Source organism: Parasteatoda tepidariorum, chromosome 7, assembly GCF_043381705.1.
Source record: "Parasteatoda tepidariorum isolate YZ-2023 chromosome 7, CAS_Ptep_4.0, whole genome shotgun sequence".
NCBI classification, from domain to species: Eukaryota; Metazoa; Arthropoda; class Arachnida; order Araneae; family Theridiidae; genus Parasteatoda; species Parasteatoda tepidariorum.
Window position 1 is genome coordinate 54000390 of NC_092210.1, and position 22690 is coordinate 54023079.

The 22690-nt window shown below is 30.2% G+C and overlaps 1 protein-coding gene across 9 annotated transcripts in view; it reads left to right on the top strand.

The window, feature by feature from the left end:
* The window catches only part of LOC107451639 (serine/threonine-protein kinase NIM1), a 73170-nt gene that overhangs the window by 37069 nt on the left and 13411 nt on the right, over window positions 1-22690 (top strand). For 3 of the 9 annotated variants that reach the window (XM_016067803.4, XM_043045738.2, XM_043045749.2), the window contains exon 2: window positions 17939-18104. In XM_016067803.4, the coding sequence (XP_015923289.1) occupies window positions 17994-18104 (111 nt within the window). In that variant the 5' untranslated portion in view covers window positions 17939-17993. Of the gene's footprint in view, window positions 1-5639; window positions 5940-6312; window positions 6386-8184; window positions 8312-16998; window positions 17188-17938; window positions 18105-20558; window positions 20714-22690 lie in introns of those variants that run through there. The other 6 variants (XM_043045743.2, XM_016067800.4, XM_071183452.1 and 3 more) reach the window with 6 other exon arrangements.

Sequence of the window (22690 nt, forward strand, 5' to 3'; positions counted from 1 at the left end):
ACCCTGTTACAATTGACCCCACTCTCACCTACCTGTAGGAAAATGTCAAAAATTATAAGGGACTTAAGAAGAGTGTTATACGAGGAAAGTACTATTTTCTAAATATAACTGTCTATCTCTCATTAATTAAAAAATATCAATTCATCACATATATTCTTTTCACACTCATAATTTAAAGAATAACTGTAAGAAAATGTCAATAATAAGGGACTTTCATGGAAAAAATGATCTATCACAAAGCGAAGTTAATGAAGCAAAATTTTACAAAAAATATTTTGATAATAAAAATTACCTTCATTTTTATTACGTGATTGTTATATGAAATGCAAACGAAAATCGATATTTTTTAACCAAACCTGAAACTTAAATGCGATGAAAATAAATCAATGATGTTAAAATATTTTTTCCTGTTTAGTAAACATATTTTGCTTTGCTTAGAATTCTTATGCCTTACTTTTAATATAACTGAAATAATAAATCAACTGTAAGACATGTGACATCGATGATAATAATACTTCATATCATATCCTGTCAATTTTCCGGTCGTCTCTCAAATCAATTTTATGTTCGGACGATTTCCGGTGACAAATTCAAAAGGGCGTTCCAGTCAAAAATATCTTGGAAGAACAACAGTAAATGGAAAACAATAAACGCGCAGGGCATGGCAAATGACCGAACTGGACCTCATGTTCAGGTTTAGGAAAGAAAACACTCTTGAATCTTTCGTGTTGTTCTATCTGTAGAGGTCATCCATGTGTGAAGTAATTATTATTCCAATGTGATATCAACGGAGTCCCTTGTTTCGTTTTTCCTTATCACAGACATTAAGAATTATCTGTTATAAATTTACGTCTTTATCAGTAAGTTCGGCACGAAACGTTTATACGAATGGTGGTTTTCATAGCGTTTTTTTCTTTTTTCCTGGTCCCTGAATTACGTGAAAGACGTTCACAATATTTGCTTTGAGTTTAGGAATCAGCCTACCAGGAAATATAACTTTAAGAGCAATTTTCTTTCCCATTTCAATTTCATTAAATTATGGTTAAATTATCTTATCATTTATTTTGCGATTTCCTTGAAGAAACGAAGATGTTGCGTTTTAGATATCGCTTTCTCTTTTTGCTTTTGTTAGGAATAAAAATTAGTTTTGATATAGTTTTTATCATTATGTTGTCATAATACGAAATTCCTGAAAACTTAAGCTACTTTTAAATTCATTAAAACGATTTAGAATAATTAAAAAAGCCTGTTTTATCTATGTTTTTTGATTTATTACTACTCTAAGGTTACACTACTTCAAGTGTGGCCAACTTTCTTAAGGAAAGTGCTGACGTTCAAAAAAAAAACTGGACTATAGGGATTTAAAAAATAATGTAATAAATGTAGCAAAAGTAAAAACTTAGGAAAACTTGCAATGTTATTTTTAATATTGCAAAATTTTTAAAAATTCAGCCGGTTAGGTTATGTTTTAATACGCTTGAATCACGGAAAAAAGCTGCGGCATATCACAATTAAGAAAAGAATAAAAAATGGATGTAAAAAAACATCTAGAAAAATTATTAAAATAGCATAGTCGACAAAAAAAGCAATAAAGAATTCAAATACAGGCGAACGTTGAGTGAATTGAAAATATCATAAAAGGTAGACAGGAACCAAAATGCAATCAAATTAATTAGATTAGATAAAACATTTTCGTTCCCAAAGCTTCAGAATTTAATCTGTGTTAATTGTATTCAACCATTACTTAAAACAGGTTAAAATATATGATGGCTTCAAAATCACTTGGGGAGTTCAAAGTTTAGACAAAAAATCTAAATTTGTATTACCACGGATGAAGCTGTCCCTACTGTTAGAAAATTGCAGCGTTCTAACAAAAAATAATTTTGATTGAGAAAGCAGCAGAATTTCGTTAAATAATAATAACCTGATCATCATAATACCATCCTGATAATAACCTGATCATAATAATAACCTGAGGCTTTCGAACTCTACTCTCTGCCCTCATCAACCTTCAGAGCTACTTTATCAATTCTTTCCAGATAGCTTTGTAATTTGATTTTGCGTTTCTCACTTTTTGGATACTTGGGTAATTCATTCTAGCATTGTATTCATACTGATATTCTTTTTAAAATGAAATTTCAAAATTATGGAAAACATAAATCATTTGAAACCTTAAATTTATACACATTTCGTTCATCTTAAATACATTATGATTTGATTACCGTACATTTCAATGGTGCTTGATATATTTGTGACCAACTCATAGGATTTTTCGAATAGGATTTTAGGAAATGGAAGCTCAAATACCATAAAACTTCGTAATGCTATTTTTTCCAAAAGTAAAGAAAAAGACATTGTAATGCCTAATGCGTCTAACTTTTCTAAAAATCTTTTTATCTTGGGCACCATATAGGTGCGATTATCAATATAAGCCTAACAACACAAGAATGATATATAGCTCATGGGTTAAATTACATCAACGTGGAAGTGGGATTTGCACCCGAGATCTTCCTGGCATGAGCTCAACTCCTTAAACACCATACAACAGGTCTACTTATTTCTTTGCTTTATTTTTGATGGTCTAGTTTTCATACTAGTTTCGTCATTCTAGTTAACAATCTCTTATAATGCACTATGATGAGAATTTCAGTTGAGAGCACGTTTTAGTCATATATTTGAGAGATCGAATTTCATCACAAATTACGAGATTTCGTAAAAAATTGATTTTCAAAATCAACAAAATACAACCCAAGGATTGCTGAATTGTCAAAAGTGAGAGTTTTTCTTTCTGAGAGTGTAAACATTATAATAAATTTCAGAATTGGGATACAAAACGTTTGCAAGTCCTTTAACTCCAACAAAAACTCGTAAAATATACGAAATCAAAAATGGAAGAAGAAAAAAAAGAATTTGCAAGCAAATTTGCCAAAAATGGAAGTTGTATGCTAGAACTAAAAAGAAAAATTAAGAACGTACGATGCTACACAATAACAATATTTTACCTACAATATTAAATTAAGCATACAGTCGGACCTCTATTTAACGAACTTGCTAAATTCCGATTAGTTCATTATATGGAAAATTTGCTAAATAGAAAATCACCCTTTGAAACAATTAAACAACACAAAACAGGTTTTAAATTCATAAGCACTTGACATTATTAAAATAGCAATTAATACACTTTTATCTCGTAAACGGGGAAGCCCGGACAAGATGGACCGCTTAAGGAAACTTGGTTTAAAAAATAGTAAACTAGAGCAAGTTTAAATCTTTTATATTGTAAACATTTGATGGGAACATTACTCTTACATATCTCATACAGAAAATAAATAAATAATAAAGTTCAATAATAATAACTTAACATAAACAAAAATAACATTGTCCCATCTTGCCCGGGCTACCCGGGAAAGGTGGGACACATAATTATATTATATACACAGAAATTAATATCTGAATAAGAGAATAATCGACAAAAAAACGTTCCTAAACATCACAGTTACTGCATAAGAATCGGCCAAAACCGGAATAAGCACTGCACGCTTCATGAGCCCATTCTAAGCAATCTGAACATTGAATCCAGTCTTCAATAACAGTAAGTTATATTTGCTAGTTTAAAAAATTTTTTTGTTAATATTACCTTATTTTTTATGCTTTTTGCCAAATCCGGTGAGTTTAATTTTTATTTTACACTTTTATTCTATTTTGGCTGTCCCATCTAGCCCGGTTNAAAACTCGTAAAATATACGAAATCAAAAATGGAAGAAGAAAAAAAAGAATTTGCAAGCAAATTTGCCAAAAATGGAAGTTGTATGCTAGAACTAAAAAGAAAAATTAAGAACGTACGATGCTACACAATAACAATATTTTACCTACAATATTAAATTAAACATACAGTCGGACTTCTATTTAACGAACTTGCTAAATTCCGATTAGTTCATTATATGGAAAATTTGCTAAATAGAAAAGCACCCTTTGAAATAATTAAACGACACAAAACAGGTTTTAAATTCATAAGCACTTGACATAATTAAAATAGCAATTAATACACTTTTATCTCGTAAACGGGGATGCCCGGACAAGATGGACCGCTTAAGGAAACTTGGTTTAAAAAATAGTAAACTGGAGCAAGTTTATATCTTTTATATTGTACACATTTGATGGGAACATTGCTCTTACATATCTCATACAGAAAATAAATAAAAAATAAAGTTCAATAATAATAACTTAACATAAACAAAAATAACATTGTCCCACCTTGCCCGGGCTACCCGGGAAAGATGGGACACATAATTATATTATATACACAGAAATTAATATCTGAATAAGAGGATAATCGACAAAAAAACGTTCCTAAACATCACAGTTACTGCATAAGAAGCGGCCAAAACCAGAATAAGCACAGCACGCTTCATGAGCCCATTCTAAGCAATCTGAACATTGAATCCAGTCTTCAGTAACATTAGGTTATATTTGCTAGTTTATATATATTTTTTTGTTAATATTACCTTATTTTTTATGCTTTTTGCCAAATCCGGTGAGTTTAATTTTTATTTTACACTTTTATTCTATTTTGGCTGTCCCATCTTGCCCGGATGGTATATTTTTTAAAAAAATTATCTGCAAATTTGTTTAAGCAAATAAATTTTAATTTTCACTACTTATTATGTTTGTACAATAATAACACTACAATGCCACAAATTATTATGTATTAAACAAATAATAATAGCATACAAACCTGGAAAAATATTTTAACGCGTTGTAAGAAAAACAAAACAATTGCTTGCATTTCCTTAACACCTTGTGAACTGACGAAAAAATTTTTGCCTTTTTCAACTAATTAAAGCTACATTTATGTGAATTATAGTTGTATTTAAATTAATTTTAAACATATTGCATGCGTTCCACATGCATTACTATATGTGTTCTTAAGTTTAATTGCTACTGATAAAAACCGTTAATTTTGTCTGAGTTTTTCGTTTGAAATGCAAACAAAAAATGGAAAAGGATTTTACTGCTTTCTCTAAAAGTGGCTTCCTTAAAATCATTTCAAGGTCATTTCCCCCTTGAAATACGTTAACTAGTTTGAAATGTTCAGAAATATTTTGGGAAATACAGAAAGAGTAGATCTCAGAAAAAAGTTCATTAAATAGAAAATTTACTTCGCTATTTGGAAGTTATTTTACGAAGAAATTTTCTAAATGTTTTTGGTTCATCAAATAGAAATTCGTTAAATAGAAGTCCGACTGTACTTATTAAAATCTTAAATAGGTAAATTTAAAAACGAGTTTTGGCAGCCTATCTTTGCCAGAGAAAAGATTATTGTAACAAGTAAAAATATTTAAAAACACTTGAAACACCAAATTTTGATGTCTAATTACTATTTATTAATTAAAACGGAAAAAACAGAAATATTAAATTATTTTCCGTCATACCTCCTATTTATCCGAAATGAGAAGATAGTATTATGTAATAATTTAATGTCAGAATAAAAAAAGAGCTATATCCTCATTGAAAATGATTGATTCTAAACTCCTCCATTCCAACCGTTTGCCAATGATATATTTTTTCGTTCTTTAATGGTACGTAAACATTCGTTCTATCTAATGAAGATTGAAAATAATATTCCCATGACACTCTTTAGAAACAAAAAAAAAGAAAGACTACTAAATGTTTTCCTTTATAATTCTATTTTTCTTTTTGAGAATATATTATCTTGTTTTTCCGAAAAATCAATGACTCATGAGTTATAATTTGGATTCTTTTTAATGTAATCACAGATAAATAATACTCATTTTATCTGACTAAAACCCGTGTAATAAATACTTCCACTTTAATTTTGGAAGAATTATTTTTAAGAAAAGTAGAAGTAGCACAAAATATAGTTACTTTTAGAAAAACTGAGTTAAATTTTCTTAAAATGTGATGAGCTACTTTATTATGTAAGTAAATGTTTTGTTTAATATTTATTCATTTCAAAAATAAGAGTTTAATTTGAAAGGCATCATGTTTCAGGCATCATATAACATTAAATTATAAATAAATGTACTATATTACCATCTTAAATTGCTATTTTTAGTTCTGTATAGTAAATCAAAGCATTTAAACATTAATGCATTCATTCTAATTCGTTCATAGATTATGGAATACTTAAAATGTATTTTTGTACCCTTATTTAAATATTATATACTTACAGTTAAGTTTAATAGTACTAAATTGTTTTATCTGTTTGATTAACGATGTATTTATTCTAATCTATTCACAAGTACGAGATATTTATTATGTTTTTTTTACTCCCATTTAAATATTTTTCAGATATAAGGTACCAAAACTGCTCAGAATGTAAATAAATCTCACAAACGCTGTTTTGAACAAAGGCCAAATATGGGTAAAATAATTATCTTCAGTATCAGAATATTTTAAAATTCGTTTACAACTTTTTCACATACAATGTTATTGGTGTTCATGTAATGTATTTTTTTAAAATAATAAGTGGAGGAAATTACATATCTGATTGACTTATGCATAACTAATAAAGTTCTGTTAATTATATTTTACATTTTGATAATTGTTTATACATAATTATCGTTCTCAGTCAACTCTACGTAAGGAAAAATTGTTATTCACATCAAATTAACACAGAAAAATTCTTATATTTTTTGCGATCGTGTAAAAAACTTTTTAATACAGCAAAGAAGTAAATTTTACTTATGCTGAAATATGAGGGAAAAAAATACAAACCTATTGTATTATATACAATCTTGACAATTTAACTTAAAACATTTTAGCAGTTAACTCAGATTCAAATATCATGAACTGAAAAATATTTAGAAACAAAATAAAATCAATAAAAAAATCTGAATTTTAATATTTTAAGGGTTACCGCTTTAAATTTGCCAGATAAATTAATAGTATTCTCTTATTACCAGTTTCCTTATCAAAAGACGATGAAATGTGCTCATTAGTGGTTGCAAAGTATTATTTAAATAGGAGGAAAAAACCGCTAATGGAATTTTAAGTTAGGAAACTGAGATTAAAAATATTGAAACCTGTTTGTTGCAGAATAAATAGATAGGAGTTGCAGAATAAATAGATAAGTGTATCTTTAGAAATACTTCCTAATTTGTTCGGAAAACAAACTGTTTTTTAATGCTTTGCATCTCGCCTTCTTCACTGGCGATTCAGATTAACTTGGTAGCGTGTTGTTCTTTTTCAGTTAGATAATTGTTTGCAACCCCTGTTATGTATGTCCCCTTCGCTTATTTTTTCTGCATTTAGAGTAGGTGATTTAAAAACACCCTACATAAAAAAGGACTATTCTTTATAGTTCAAAGGAGCTTATTTTCTCAAAAAGAAATGTTCATATTTCTTTTAAAGATGATAAGGTCCTTTTTAAAATATAAATGATCCCTTTTCTGAAATATTTCACCCACTTTTCTCGTTTTAGTTACATGTTAGATAACTCTAGAAACATTTGAGATGAGAGTGTTGCTTTTTTAATGCCTGAAATCTCTGGATTTTCTATATTTTAAAAAGTTTATATCAAATAATTTCACAATGTTTAATCAAAGTTGACACATTTATCATATTTTTTTCTTTATGTTTTTCATTATAAAATACTATGATTATTCTAGCACATTGTTTCCTCATTTTTGCAAAGCTTGAATTTTTATTTAATTCTAAATTTTACTTCGAATTTTCTTATTACTTTAAAATACTTTATAAGGAAGAGCGTGGCAATAATACTGCTTTTAAATTTTGCTTAATTTTTGTTAATTTAATATTATTATTATACAAGAAAGAATAAAATTTCAAAGCAAGTTTTTTTTTCTTTAATTAATAACCAAATTATCAATTTTGAAAAAACGTTGAATTTTTTTTTTCTTTCTTAATTGAGAAAATAAGAACACAAAAAATAGAGCTTTTACTTTTAAGGAAAAAATTATCATAATGCTCTCTTGAAATGTCTCAAACTTATCTCTGTTAAAAAACTTTTTTATTTAACATAAGAACATACTATGATTTGACATCCAATGTAAAGGAATGAGGAAAACTAAACGTTGCATAAGAAGTTTCTTTTGACAAATGATGCAATTAATTTAATAAGTCTCTTATTTATAATTTATTTGTTTGTTACTCGTCTTTATCCGTTACTTGTTTCCTTTTCTATGAAATGAAAAAATGCACTGAATGACTTTCTATTCAACGCTTATGAAGAAAAAATGACAAGTTTTAGTTTGTTAAAATAGCCGTACTATTTTTTCAGAGTTTAATATTAAATTAGATGACTTATGAAGAATATTCCAATATTTACGTAAGTTTTGCGTGTTTTATTTACTTGTTGTTTATTACTCATTAGAAAGTACGGCTTTGAAGCCATTTTCAAGTTGAAGAACGCACAAACATACATCTAAGATTACGGCGGGATTCCAACACGCTTCTTCCAAGCTATAGAGCAGGGGTGGCGAACCTTTATACACCAACGTGCCATTTTTTCTAAAAAAATTGTTTAATGAAATTACAGACGTGCCGTCAAATAATTTTGACTTCATTATTATTGGGAAAATAATAATACTAAATACTATCAACTCAAAACTCTTTATTTGCATTGAAAAGAAAATATATTTTGCAATGTCTTAGTTATACGCGTAATTCAACTTAAAGTAGCATCAGTGGGACTTCTGTTATTGCAGATTAAATGACAAAAAACTTATAGGTTGTAAGACATTGGTTTAAGCAGGACTGTTGATTTTTTTGCTAGTTATTTATTGCTTGCTTGTTTTTTATGGTTATTAATTATTTTTTAGCATTAATTGTTAGTTTTTTTTATTAATAATTGTTTATTATTTTGTTTTTTTTGTGAATTTTAATTTAATTGTTACATATGCTTCATAGTGTGTGACATTTGTGTAATAACAATTCGTAGTGCAATAACGATTGTGATCGGTGACGTGCCCAAAATATTGTGTCGCGTGCCATAAATGGCACGGTTGCCATTGGTTTGGCATGCCTGCTATAGAGTGCTATGCGCCGTTAGTGATAAAAAAAATGACCAATGTGAAAATAACGGGTGTGGCAACTAACAAGTTTAAGATATTGAAAATGGAGCGCCACATGAAAAAACGTATTTTCATGTATGAGCAATATTCAGTCTTTTCCTGATAATGTTATTTCCCGTATAAGTGATCATAATAAGCTAGCTGCCCAGATCATTTTATTTAACATAGTTAGACACCATCCTTGTTTTGAAGTATAAGCTTCATACCTACTAAACCGCAACCACCTTAAAGAATTGAAATTGAATAGGGTGTCAACGAAAGTCAGTTATATTTACGCAGATTATTCATTAAAAATTCCGTCAAATGAGGGCTAGATTCTACCAAAAACCATAACGAAAACGTTTTCATTATTTGATATTAAATGTGATTTAAATAAGCAGTGAAAACTTCTCCCTATCTATAACAATCTATTGTGGAAAATTAACATTAGTTCTCATTAATTAATGACATCTATTTAACGTCGTTACCTTTTATTTAATGTGTTAACATAAATCAAGATGAGTATTTTACCTTAATTAAAATAAATCGCTTTGTTAGGGATGACATATTTTAATCAGTACTACCTGCATCAGACAATCATTTCCTATTGTTGTCTGAAACCATTCCTTTTGGCAATGAAATACATTAGTTTTCACCCCAAGGCCACTTCAGCCTTCAAAATTCTGTTCGAAATATTAACGACCAAGATACCGTGTAGTTACAACCTATTTTACCAAATCAAGCATGCAACTAAAATCTTATAAAATAATCATTTCATTTTACTACCAACGAAAACTAGCACGTCCTATAAAAAATGACCTCTTTTTTACCCACCACAACTAGGACAAATGTGTTCTAATAGCTGCGCATCTTTTGGGACTTAAAAGGGCCGATAAAAATCGATGGTGGACCCTCTCGGCTATAACAATTAAACGAACGTGACTTAGAACAAATCGCAGTGAAGTGAAAAAGAAGGGATTATTATTTTTCTTCTTTGGAGGAAACGGATCGCTAGTTATATTATCCTTTTCCTTGGAACTGTCACATGAGTCCATTCCATTGTGTGGCCTTTTGTAAGATGACAAATCAAGGTATTAGTTAATTACGTTTTGATGTATGCTTCGATACATATAGATTTGGCAATGAAAGAAATAGATTGTGTGATTCTTTTCATTGAATCGTAAATATCGAAAACTAGACTAATAGTGTTGTTTCCCCTTTTAATTACAACATTCACTCTGAATTTGCTCATTATTTTGCCACTGAAAAAAAAAGTATAATCACAACTACTGGAATATGGTAAAATTTACTGTGTTTCTGACTCTATGGGAACACCGAAAAAAAATCGTTAATTTTGGCCGAAGTGCTTTAGTGAAGATTTTGTGAAAATTAACATTAAAATATGGTTTTATAATATGTGTTAGAATTTCATAAATGTGGTAAAAGCTGGTAATTTTATCATGATGCATTAGAGCAGGGTTTTCCAAACTTACGACTTTTGTGTACCCTTTCAAAATTTTTCACAACGCTGTGTACCTCTTATAAAAAAATGAATGTATTTTGTACTATAAAAAAACTGCACAAAAGTTAAAAATCACAACTGGCTGTTGACACCACTAATTATTAACAAAAAATAGCCACTAGTAAAATATGTAATCGTAAATTTTTATGGCTAGTTTTGTTTTTAAATAAAATTTTTTGAAATTTTCGTTTGGTGTAAGATATTTTGCACAAGAACGCGTATCCCCGCTAAAATGTTCCCGTACCCCTGGGGGTACACGTACCACACTTTGGGAAACACTGCATTAGAGTATGCATAAAAAAAGATTCATTCCGTTAAATTTTCTCTTCTATTATGTAGTTTTTACTGAATGCGTGGTAAGAACTATAATTTTGATAACCAGAATTTCCGGTAAACTGCTACCATTTGAATGGAAAAATTACTAAATGAATGGTTTTAATACGGTATATTTTGGTTTTAATAACCAGAATTATGATTTTTTTTATTACCATAAATGCCATTACAATACAGTGCGGTAATTTTACCAGGCCTCCATGGTTGCTAATCTTTAATTAACAAAATATAACTCTTAATTAAACTTCCCTTCCTTAAATTTTAAATCTTTTTAAAGTCTTGTGTTATTAAATGATATCCTTAGATTTTTGGATATACTATTTCTTCACTTGAATGTTAATAATGACACGAGTTTAGCTCAAAACCGACATCGATCTCCAGATAAAGTTATTATGTTAAAATTATTTTCAAGCTTATTGTTGCGAGCCGTGATGACTCAGAGGATAGAGCACTCGCCTCCCAATGAGGTGATCTGGGTTCAAATCCCAGCGGTGGCTAGTCAAAATGAATTCCGCACCTGACTCGCACCGACCAAGATAATAACGTAAAATATCCCCAGTGGTAGACGAATTATGAGTTCCCTTGCCATAAGATTAACTGCGGGAGTTTTTGAGGTTTTCTTCTCCATTCAGGTTAGTTCCGTCAAGCAAAGTCCACCACGAAGGCAAAATGTCTCTCAATTCTTGATCCAGGAGTTTGTCTACTGGATTGGGTTCAAAATTACAAGGTTATGGATTTGAACATTGGTAGTCTTAAACTCAAAATTAGGTCGGCTGTTCAATGACGGTTACAAAAAAAAACTTATTATTGGATTTTTTTTAAAACAGAATTTTTAATGACTTTTTTTCTTATTTAGTCACGAAAGATAAAGTAATTTTGTCATTTATCTGACTTGCATATTAAATATGATATATTTCTTATGAAAAAATGGTCTGAATCAAGCCTCTTAAAAGCAGTGGGAGTATAACACTCACCAATCTTCCCGACCGCACCTATCCCCGATAAGCTCGTAGATAATATAAAATAATTCACTAAAAGCATTTGTAAACATTTTGCAAGCAATTAATTGTGAAATTATGTATAAAATAATGTTCTTAAAATTTTATTCATAAAGATTCCATGCACAATATAATGAATATTTTTGTTTTAAAACAATTTAATAAAAACTTTTATTTTTATTTTTTTCATAATTCTGATACGTAGTGTCTGAGAAGTAAGATAAAAAATTTGTTCCTGCTATACTTATATGAAAATTAGTTTCTCGTTAGTTTAAATTAGGCCCTCTTTCTATTTTTATGAATACGACATAAGAATTTACAACTAGTTAATATTATAAGGAAAAGTGTTAAAAATTATCGTTTCATTTGAAAAAAAAAGATTATTGTCATCAGAACAATAGAAAATATATCATTACAATCATACCATTCTTAAATTATATTCAAGTTGTTTAATAATACGTCTCATAAATTTTATTCTGCCTCTTTTACCCCTTAACGATCAGTTAATTTTCAAGAAGATGGTCATAAAAGTGCCTATTTTTTTTATACAAGTATATTAAACACGTATTTGATTAGTGCTGACATCTACTTTAAAATAAACTAACTATCTACAATTACCTTAAAAATATTCTGGTACTGCCATCTGGTGTGTAAAATGAGAAATAAAATGTTTTCCCTGCAAAAGAAATGAAATAGTTCTATTCTTATTGGCAAAATTACTACTAACTACTACTACTACTGAACATTCCAGTTACTACTGAACATTCCAGTCCGGGAATATCACGGGAGCGAGAAATAAAGGGCGAAACCTCACCCCATCATTTTCACGGGAGAAAGAAGGAAGAGATTAAAGAATATTTTCAGGGTGGCAAAAAAATAGTTAGAACACACATAACATAAGAGTTGCGATGGCACTAAGGTTAAGACTCTGAACTATCCTTGTGGGTATCAAAGTTTCATCCGTCATGACGGCGGGAAGCTTGTTCTGTGTCAGATCAATAAGTATCAGCTTGTATGGGAAGTAAAAAGCCTCTGGAGAGCAATGCTGTCCACATTACCTCCTTCATACCGTTACTCAAAATTGGGGAACTATGACCCCTTTGTTGTGGTAGAGCTATACAATTACACACAGTATAAACGTTTTATACTCATTAAATTATTCCGACTAAACTTTCCAGTAAACATAAAAGCATAACAACCTGTAACATATTTAAAATTTTTTAAAGTGTTCACATTTATCCTACATACAGAGTTGTAAATGTGTCAAAATATTTTCTACTATCTGCAACTCGCCTTTGGATATCATTCCCGGCACACACGGAGAAAAAAAAATTACCGGAAGCTCTAGTTTTCAAAATATAGTTCTTAATACCACATTCAGTAAAAAAACACAAAACACCGTGTTCTATAAGGTATCGTGATAACTAAATTTTGCCCCCTTTACTGAATTTTATCACATATTGCAAAACCGTACTTTATTATTAATTTTACCAAAATAATCAAAGTGCTTTTGGTAAAAAGTAAAGAGGTTTTTGTTGTTCCCACAGAACCAGAAACAAGGTAAGTTTTACCATTTACCATTTTCTGATAGTTTTGACTAAATTCTTGTTCTCAGTTCCCGAACTTTTTAAGAAATACCAAGGCCTTGTGAGGTTAAACGCAAACATTTGTCACTAAAATGGACAAAACAGAAAACAAATCTTGGGAAGAGATCTGGTGAATAAGAGGACTATTCTCGGGCTTAAAAAAAATCAGGAAAATACGCATTACTTAATTCGTAAGTGCGCTTGGTTTTGTGTCCTGTAGCGGAATACAGTTGAAAAAAAAATTTATCGACCAAGAAAGCGTAGCAGATTCCAGAATGACATTAAAATGAGTTAAATGCTTTAAAAATATTTGCTTTCAAAGTTAACGCAAGTTTTTTTCCTACCTGTAAATACGCAATCTAGATCTACATTTCATAGTATGATAATACATTACAAAAGAGCAGCGATGGCTCAGTGGATGGAGCATTTGTCTTCCAATGAGGTGAACCGGGTTCGAATCCCAGCGATGGCTCAGTGGATAGAGCATTTATCTTCCAATGAGGTGAACCGGGTTCGAATTCCAGCGATGGCTCAGTGGATGGAGCATTTATCTTCCAATGAGGTGAACCGGGTTCGAATCCCAGCGATGGCTCAGTGGATAGAGCATTTATCTTCCGATGAGGTGAACCGGGTTCGAATCCCAGCGATGGCTCAGTGGATAGAGCATTTATCTTCGAATGAGGTGAACCGGGTTCGAATCCCAGCGATGGCTCAGTGGATAGAGCATTTGTCTTCCAATGAGGTGAACCGGGTACGAATCCCAGCGATGGCTGGTCGATACGAATCTGCACCCGGTTTGCATCGACCACAATGCTGACGTGAAATATCCTCAGTAGTAGACGAATCATGAGTTAGAGTCCGTTTGCCGTCAGGCTAACCTTGAGAGGTCCTCGTGGTCTTCCTTACCATGTAGCGCAAATGCCGGTTAGTTCCATCAAAAGTCCTCCTCGAAGGTAAATTACTCCCAATACTTGATCCAGGAGTTCACTTTTTTTTCGATTGGGTTCAAAACTACAAGGCTACTTAGTTGAGCACTAGTAGTTTGTAAACCTAAAAATTGGGTCGGCTGTTCAACGACTTTTATAAAATAAAATAAAGAAATATATTACAAAACAAAACCGTTTAAAAAACGTCTTCTTAGGAGTGTGGGAAAAAGGCAATTTCATAAAAATAAAAACCAATCGCACGTGCAATTAACCCTTACTTCTTCTTAACAAGACGGATTTAAAAGACATGACAAATAGTTTTTCTTGATAATAACCTCGTGACATTGAAAGGGAAGGTATGAATAAGTAAGAAGTTTTCCGCTCCAAATATTATTCAGACCGAGATGGAAAAGGTAAAAAGGAAAAATTATTTTTCATTGATGTTTCCCTAGACGACGTGTTGGGGAAAAATTGCTTAATACTATCGATTTTTCTGTGCAAGCGGACATCATAACAATTCGGCATTATTGCATTAAACCGCTTAGGTTTAGTGTGTGCCCCATTTCAAAATGTTAATTATCTGTATTTTAGTAATATAGGACGAATAAATCAGCAACTGACAGTGAAAAAATATACCCAATGGTTTATTTTTAAAATTGTTAATCATATGTTAATAAAAAAACCAATGTATTTCGAAATATTTCATTCAGAATGGAAATTTTTTTTTCGTTAAAAAAAAATTATTCCAAAATTTTAAAGGGATGAGGTATTAAATATTATCTACTCAAAAGTATTTAGTGCACAATTTAATTTTTTTAATTTTTAAAGAAATTGGTTGAATAGTTCCTGAGAACTTGAATTTTAAAAAAATCGCATATTTAAAATTCGTTTTCTCACACATTTGACCGACTTTTCTCGAATTTTGTATTTTGCCATGTAAAAGTGCTTTCTTTAAAATGATATAAAAAATGTATATTTTACAATTTAAAGTGTCTTCGAATCTTATTATTAAGGGGACCGGAAAGTTATGTCGTTTCAGTGCACTTGATATTTGTTATCTAGATTTTATTTTTAATCAATAATGTATTCACCCTCGTTACCAGCAACCATTCGAATAGAACAATTTAATTGAATGGATCGAAAAAATTAAAAGTGGCGAAATACGTAAAAAGTTAAATTAGCATTTAGAGTACAAACTTAGAATCACTCTCCTAACCAAACTATGGGGACCATATTTCCCAAACTGCAACCGTAAAATATTCTCAGTGCTAGTCGGATCACGGGTTAAAGTTACCTTGTCGTCAGGCTAACCATGAGAGGTTTTTATGACTTTTCTCTCCATGTAACGCGATATTATTACAATCGACTAATTCAGAATCACGCATTTGAGTATTTAAACTTTCTTACTTTCATAAATATTTAATATTTACCGTTCAATGATCTTTTGTGTGTGCACTGTTCAGTCGGAAAAAAAGGGTTATCCTTAAAGGGTCAATAAGTTACCCAGCAATGCTTATGTTGAATTTTCTGCAACACAAAATGCATTCAGCCATCACTTTAAAAAATGCTTTTATAAATCATGATTTTGCAATTACTATTTTTTGAAACTAACAAATTTTGCAACATGAAATCATGCCCTGGTTATATGTACTATTATCCTAAGTAAATCGAATCAACTATTGATATCCATCACGCTAAGCTTCTTTCTTAATTTAGCTTTGTTTGTTGCCATAGGAAATAGAAGTTGACATTCGTGACTTAATGTCGTTTTGATGACAGTCACAATAAACTGTATATTTTATTGCTAAGAACAAAAAGCAAGAATATTTGAAGTATAGAACTTGAACTTAAATTTTTATACAGTAATAACTGTTTCCTAGGACAATTGACTGTTGCTTTTCTATTGCGTAATTAGCCATGTTTAGAAGCTGCTCTTTCTATTATGAAAGCCCAATTATCGGATTTTCGATTATGAGGATTCCATTTGTGTTAACAGGAAAAGGCTGCTTTTATTTCATACGGCCCTGGTGAACGCACAGACCACGTATGACCCACTGAAATGTCAATTGCGACCATCTGCGAGGATATTGTGAATTTTTTTAACATTTGTACACACTCATTTTTCTATATTTTTACGAACAATACTAAAAAAATTTACATAAATTAAATTTATATATATTATATTTATGTAACAATCTAATTAAAGTGAATTTTATTTTAGTTTCTAATCATACTTTTTTTCTTTATTTATGTTATTCCCATTATTAATATTATAATTTAGACAATTTGCTTCACCTTTGTTAAGATTTTATAACATTGATTTAAAAACAGAGGATTTTCAAGCAATAATTTTTTTTTTGTGTGTGTACTTATCGAAAATAAGAAAACATTAAATGAAATAGATAGGAACTTTTGTAGAAATTTGCCTACAATATAAATTGCGTGTGTTTTTAACCTTGAATTTCATTTTTACTGATTGGAGATATGAAACAATCTAAGGGAATTCCTCCAATTAATATGTTGAAATAATTCGTGGAAAAATGCTCTGTTAAGGAAATTATAATCGCTATTCATTTACTTGGTTACAAACGATTTTCCGTGGTTCCTTACTGCTACTGCCGTAGGTTTTCTTTATATGTAGGTGATAAAATATGGACGAGATCACATATAACCTACAAAATACTTTTATTCAAATCTTCATTGCGTCTATTTAGATTACATATGTCATTTCTTTTGCTTCTATATTCGAAACAACAGACTGTTAACTTTTTCTACACCATTTAAAAGGTAGGACAAATTTAAATTTTTTTTCCATGGATTTTTAAACAGGGCTTTTCTCTTGAAAATCCCGAAAAAAAAATTCTATCTGTGGTATGTCTGACCGTGCATGATTCATAACTGTGTCGTAGATAACGATTATTGATTACAACAAGTGATGAATAAATAGTAAGAGAAGATTAAAATGAAAACATTTTTCATGAAAAGGAAGAGAATTAGTATAGAATATTATTCCAACATAACATTTAGTGACAGTAGAAGCCTAAGGGAAATTCACTTATGAAATTTAAGTTATTCAAATGATTTCAATTTTTTATGTAGTTTTGTAATTCACGGCGGTTTAAACTTTTTTTCTTAACCTTATTGAATTTTCAAAAATTAATGGTTCATTATTTCTTTTTTCCCATTGAAATTTTCAATTTTATTCTGCCTTTATTTTTCACAATTTTGAGCATGCTTGATAGTTATCTAATGTAATTGTATTTGTTTTTATTGTTGACTGGAAGTATGCACGTAACAGCCTACTGACGTATGTATTACGCATTTATTTAGAAAAAGTTATTTAAGCCTGTTTCATAATCTCAATTGATTTGTTGTATTTATTTTTAATTTAAAACACGGTCAAAATATAACACTGATTTTTCTCTATCTTATTGTAAAATTTTTGAATTTAACCGCATATTAATGTAATAAAAAAAATCTTAACTTTTATGATTTTAAAAAAATGATTGTTTTAATAGTTAAAACCTTTTTCTTTCAGATGGCACGTGAGAAAGTAGACGTTTTGCAGTGGCGTTATCCGAGCCAATATCAAAATGCCTGCTGCTCGAGTGTCACCTGTTAACAGCAACAACCATTCTAACCCTGCCCTGCAGGCCCTGAGAAATTCCACATGCAGCTCTAGTTCCGAATGCCCTTCATTACAAGTTAGTTAAATCCATTTGATGAAAAAATTAATTGAAATCCATGACTCACTGATAATATTTTTAAACATTTTGTTGTAACTAAACTTCAAAACTTACATATTTATGCATAATGCATATTTCTTTTTAATATCTAATTCTTAGTATAGGGGTAGATTAAATGATACATCTGGTTTCGGAGGATTGTTTATTTACAAGTATACGACGTGAAAAGATGGGTCCTAGATGGAAAAATGCGTACGCTCATCGAGTTTTAAGTACAACAAATGCTCAATGTTCACACCTTTAGCCACCCGGCTTACATCTAAACACTAACCATATTTGCCCCTTTCTCAAAAAAAGAACTGCAGCATTGCTAGACATTGCGTTTTGGTGCGGATAATGTATCTCTAGTGCCATAGCCCTCCAAGTCACCATATCTCGCACGATGTAGTTGGAATATGTGCTAGCTGACCAAAGAGGGGCACATTGAACATTTATTGAAGCAGGGCACATTGAACATTGAAGCAGGAACTTGAGAAGGATATAATGATTGATGAATTTTGATAATCAATGAAAAAAGAATGGAACGGAGTATTGTTTGTGGCATAATGCTTGGAAAAATTAAGAATTTCATCTTACCAAATTGCACATTTGTTAAACTTCTCGCCAATAGATGGCCCCGCTGGCATGCAAAAGCTGCAGAGAAATTGGATTCGTGACACCCCCATGTCGGCATTTCGCAATTAGTCATTGAGCGCTTGTAATGGATTTTGATGATGCAATTGCAATTGTTTGATGATGTTTAACCAAATGTACAAGTGTGCACGGTTTAGCAGCAGATATTTATGGTTTTGGAGTATCATTGCCTTGAACACACCTGTATACAGATGACGATGCACAGTTTCCAAAGAAAGCTAAACTATATGTGCAATTTGATGGGAAAAAATCCCCTAATTTCCCAAGCATAATGCCGCAAATCATACATTTTTTTAATTGCATTTCGTTTTTCCTTTAATGGTTTGGAAGTATTTCAAGTTTGCTTCCCAAATTTTTTAGTTTCGTGGGGTAAAATTCCCTAATTTCCCAAGCATAATGCCCCACACCATACTTTTTTTCGCATTTCGCCTTTTCCTTATTGGATCAGAAATATTTCAAATTCATTTTCCACAAAGTAAAATTTTCAAATTTAATGGGATTAAATTCCTTAATTTTTCAAACATAATGCCCCACACCATACTTTCTTTCGCATTTCGTTTTTATCTTAACGGTTCGGAAGTATTTTAAATTTACTTCCCACAAGGTAAAATTTTCTAATTTAGCAGGATAAAATTCCTTAATTTCACAAGCATAATGTCGCAAACCATACTTCTTTATATCGCATTTCGTTCTTCCTTTAACTGTAAGTCAGAAGTATTTCAAGTTTACTTCCCATGTGGTATAACAACAAAAATTGTCTATATTCAATTAATTTTGAGTATGATAAATGTAAGAGTGATACGAAAAATAATTGAATTTTGACGCTATATGGGTGGCCTTGGGCCCAATAAGTAAAAGTGCAATGCCGTTAATATGGTAGCGTGGTTCATTAAGGATTAATGTGCATATGACTATATCATATGTTCTCAAAATTGATAACGGGAAGACTAACAAAAATTGTTTTCGAATTTAAGTTGATGACTATATATGGAAGAGCAAGGGTAAAAAAGGGAAAAGAAATAAAACTGAACAAACTCTGATTAAAGACCAGTGAGTTTAAATTTATTTTAAATCAAAGCATGATTCGCCAATTTAGATTGTCGCTTTTTGTAGGAAAAATAAGCTACCAAATGAAGTTATTGCTTTTTGATAATTTAATTGAATATCTGTCATTAGGATTCTCCATATTTTTCTTTATAACCTAAACTTTAAAACCATTGCAGCTGTTGATAAATTATTTTTTAATTTTATCCACTATCAGAAAATTTCTGATAGCTTCAAATTACCAGCGTTATTTGGTATCGTCGTATGCTTCATAAAGTATTGGCATTGATTTCCTGTATGGAAAATGCTATTATCTAAATCAAGGGATCATCCAATTTTTTAGATAGGAAGAGCCATCTCTTATTTAATTATGCGCCATTTTTAAATTTAAATACTTTTAAAACTTTAATACTATTTAAATACTGAGCCATTTTTTAATTTAATATTGCTCAAAATTGAAGCTTTAAAATTATTTACGATGCTTCACGGAGCTTTCGTGAGGAAGTTGCAACTATGGACTCAGCAATGCACGGCATCATCTTTGTTTTCATATGTTCTTTTTAATTTAAATTATTATGATTATCATTGTAATAGTTGAGTTACTCAGCATTTTTATCGTGACGCCAAAACTAAATCAATTCATTAAATAAAAAAGCTTATCTAATTTTCTTTTTATACTATTTACCTGAAAACAGCGCTCCGTTGGATAGTTACAAACTTCGATATCCCTACAGGGTATATTTGTTGACAAATAATCTTTGACCACTGATAACATTATCTTGAACAAGTGTCCTTCATCATTTATCCCAATTTCGATGTTGGTCGAAGGGATATTAGTAACCAGAAAAATGTTCTTTGTGCCGAAGTACATTCCTTCCTTTGTTACATTGGTATTTCATGTATTTTCACTCTTATCCTTTCATTTAATTTAGTTTCTTATCAGATAATTATTATCTCTTTTTGTCCCTTGTTTTTTTAATTCGATGTTAAAGTTTATTGTGTTCAGTGATAAAACTTGTTATATATTTGTCACTCAATTTTATTAAACATCAGTAAAAGCTTTGCTTTAAAAAATTTTATATTCCACAAAAAATATTTTTCATAGTCATAAAATAAAATTAAAAAAATGTCTTATCTATTCGAAACTTAACTTTACTAAACAATGCTTATTAATGTTAAGGATAAAAGAAATAGTAATAAATAGTAGCTAATGTTAATAGTCATATAGTTTTAGCTTAACTTAATTCTTAATACTTAATTAGTAGCTAATATTAATAGTCCTATTAATTTCCACCTTATTTATATGCCATACTTAAACGATAATATGTTAATATCCTTTTGCATAAAATTCCATATATCTCAATGTTTATATTTTTATATGAACATTTTACGTTGTTTGTTATACTTCTTTTGGGGAGAATCATGTATTGAGAATAACTTTTTGTACCCGATTATTTTGTTCTGCCTAAAAAAATTCTTTTTCTATTTTTCTGTCTAAAACAAACATTATTTCTGTATACTATTGATTTGAAGTATACATAATTCAAAAAAAAATATTTGTTTTTTCTTAAAATTTTAATTAAAATGCGAATTATAAAATAGTAAACATTTTATTCCATTTAATGATCTTATCGTTTACGGGAAAAAATATTCTCAATAAAATAGTCAGTTTATAGGGTCTCACATATTAATAGTTTTTTCGAACTCATCATAAAAAGAAGTTTAAATATGTAAAGAATCTATAATCATAAAGAAGATTTAATCTTCAGAGAAAGTAAAATAATTTTCGTACCTTTAGCATAGTTTTCTTACATAATTGTTTTTAATTTATTAAAAAGATTTTTCCATTTAATTAAAAAAATTTCCTTTTGTAGTTCTGTTTCCATTCTGTAGATCAGCAAGTGATATATACTGCCCTACAAAAGTTAGAAAATAACTTGCTTTATGTATATAGTTCAAAAATAAATGACAAAAAAAAATAAATAAATAAATAAGTCAATAAAATAAAAAAATAAAGCAGAAATTTGGAAAAATTGTGCTCTATACAGTTTTTTTTGTGAAAAACGACTTAGAAATTTACATAAATTGAAATACAAGCATGATTTGTTATAAGGACATACATTTGGCCTTCTCAGAAGTTTCTTTTCTGAGAAAACAGTTTATCATAGTTCATGTAGAAAATAGTCATGAGAACATACAAAATTGAGTTATTGTGAGGAATATATCCAGCCCTAATTACAATGCATTTGTAGCATCAACTTTTCATTTTCACAAGTAAGTTATCCGGAAACAAATAATCACATCACAAGTAAGTTATCATTGACAACTGAATCCCAAAACAAAATTTAAAAAATAACATAGTGCTCTCAGACAGCATATCTGTATTCGTAGATGTTACAGTACCTGTTTCAAAAGCGTAGGGTATTCATGAAACGTGATGTCTAACTAAACTGTCAAAATCTTGCTTTCATAATGGCCAATTCCTCAGACTTTCAAAGACAGATAGGGTATCTCTGATTGATACTTTGGAGTGAATTATTATAAAAACAAAAGTTTAATTGCCTGGAAACGAATCAGTTTGGCTAGTTATACGACCCCCTTTCCTGAAGATGTGATCTTGGATCACTATGCCAACATTTTTAGAGATTCAATTGGTCCTGATTAGACTTCATCTTATATAAGATTTTAAAGAATTCGTAGGATGGATCAGCCATCCAGATCTCTAGACCTGAACCCACTGGGAATATTTTTAGACAACCATGGCAGTCTGCGTTGTAGTTCCCTTCACCATCGTTAGATTAGAGAGAATAAGACTACCCGTGTCTGGTCTCCTCCCTCGATTTTGATGCCCAATAACTTAACTAGTA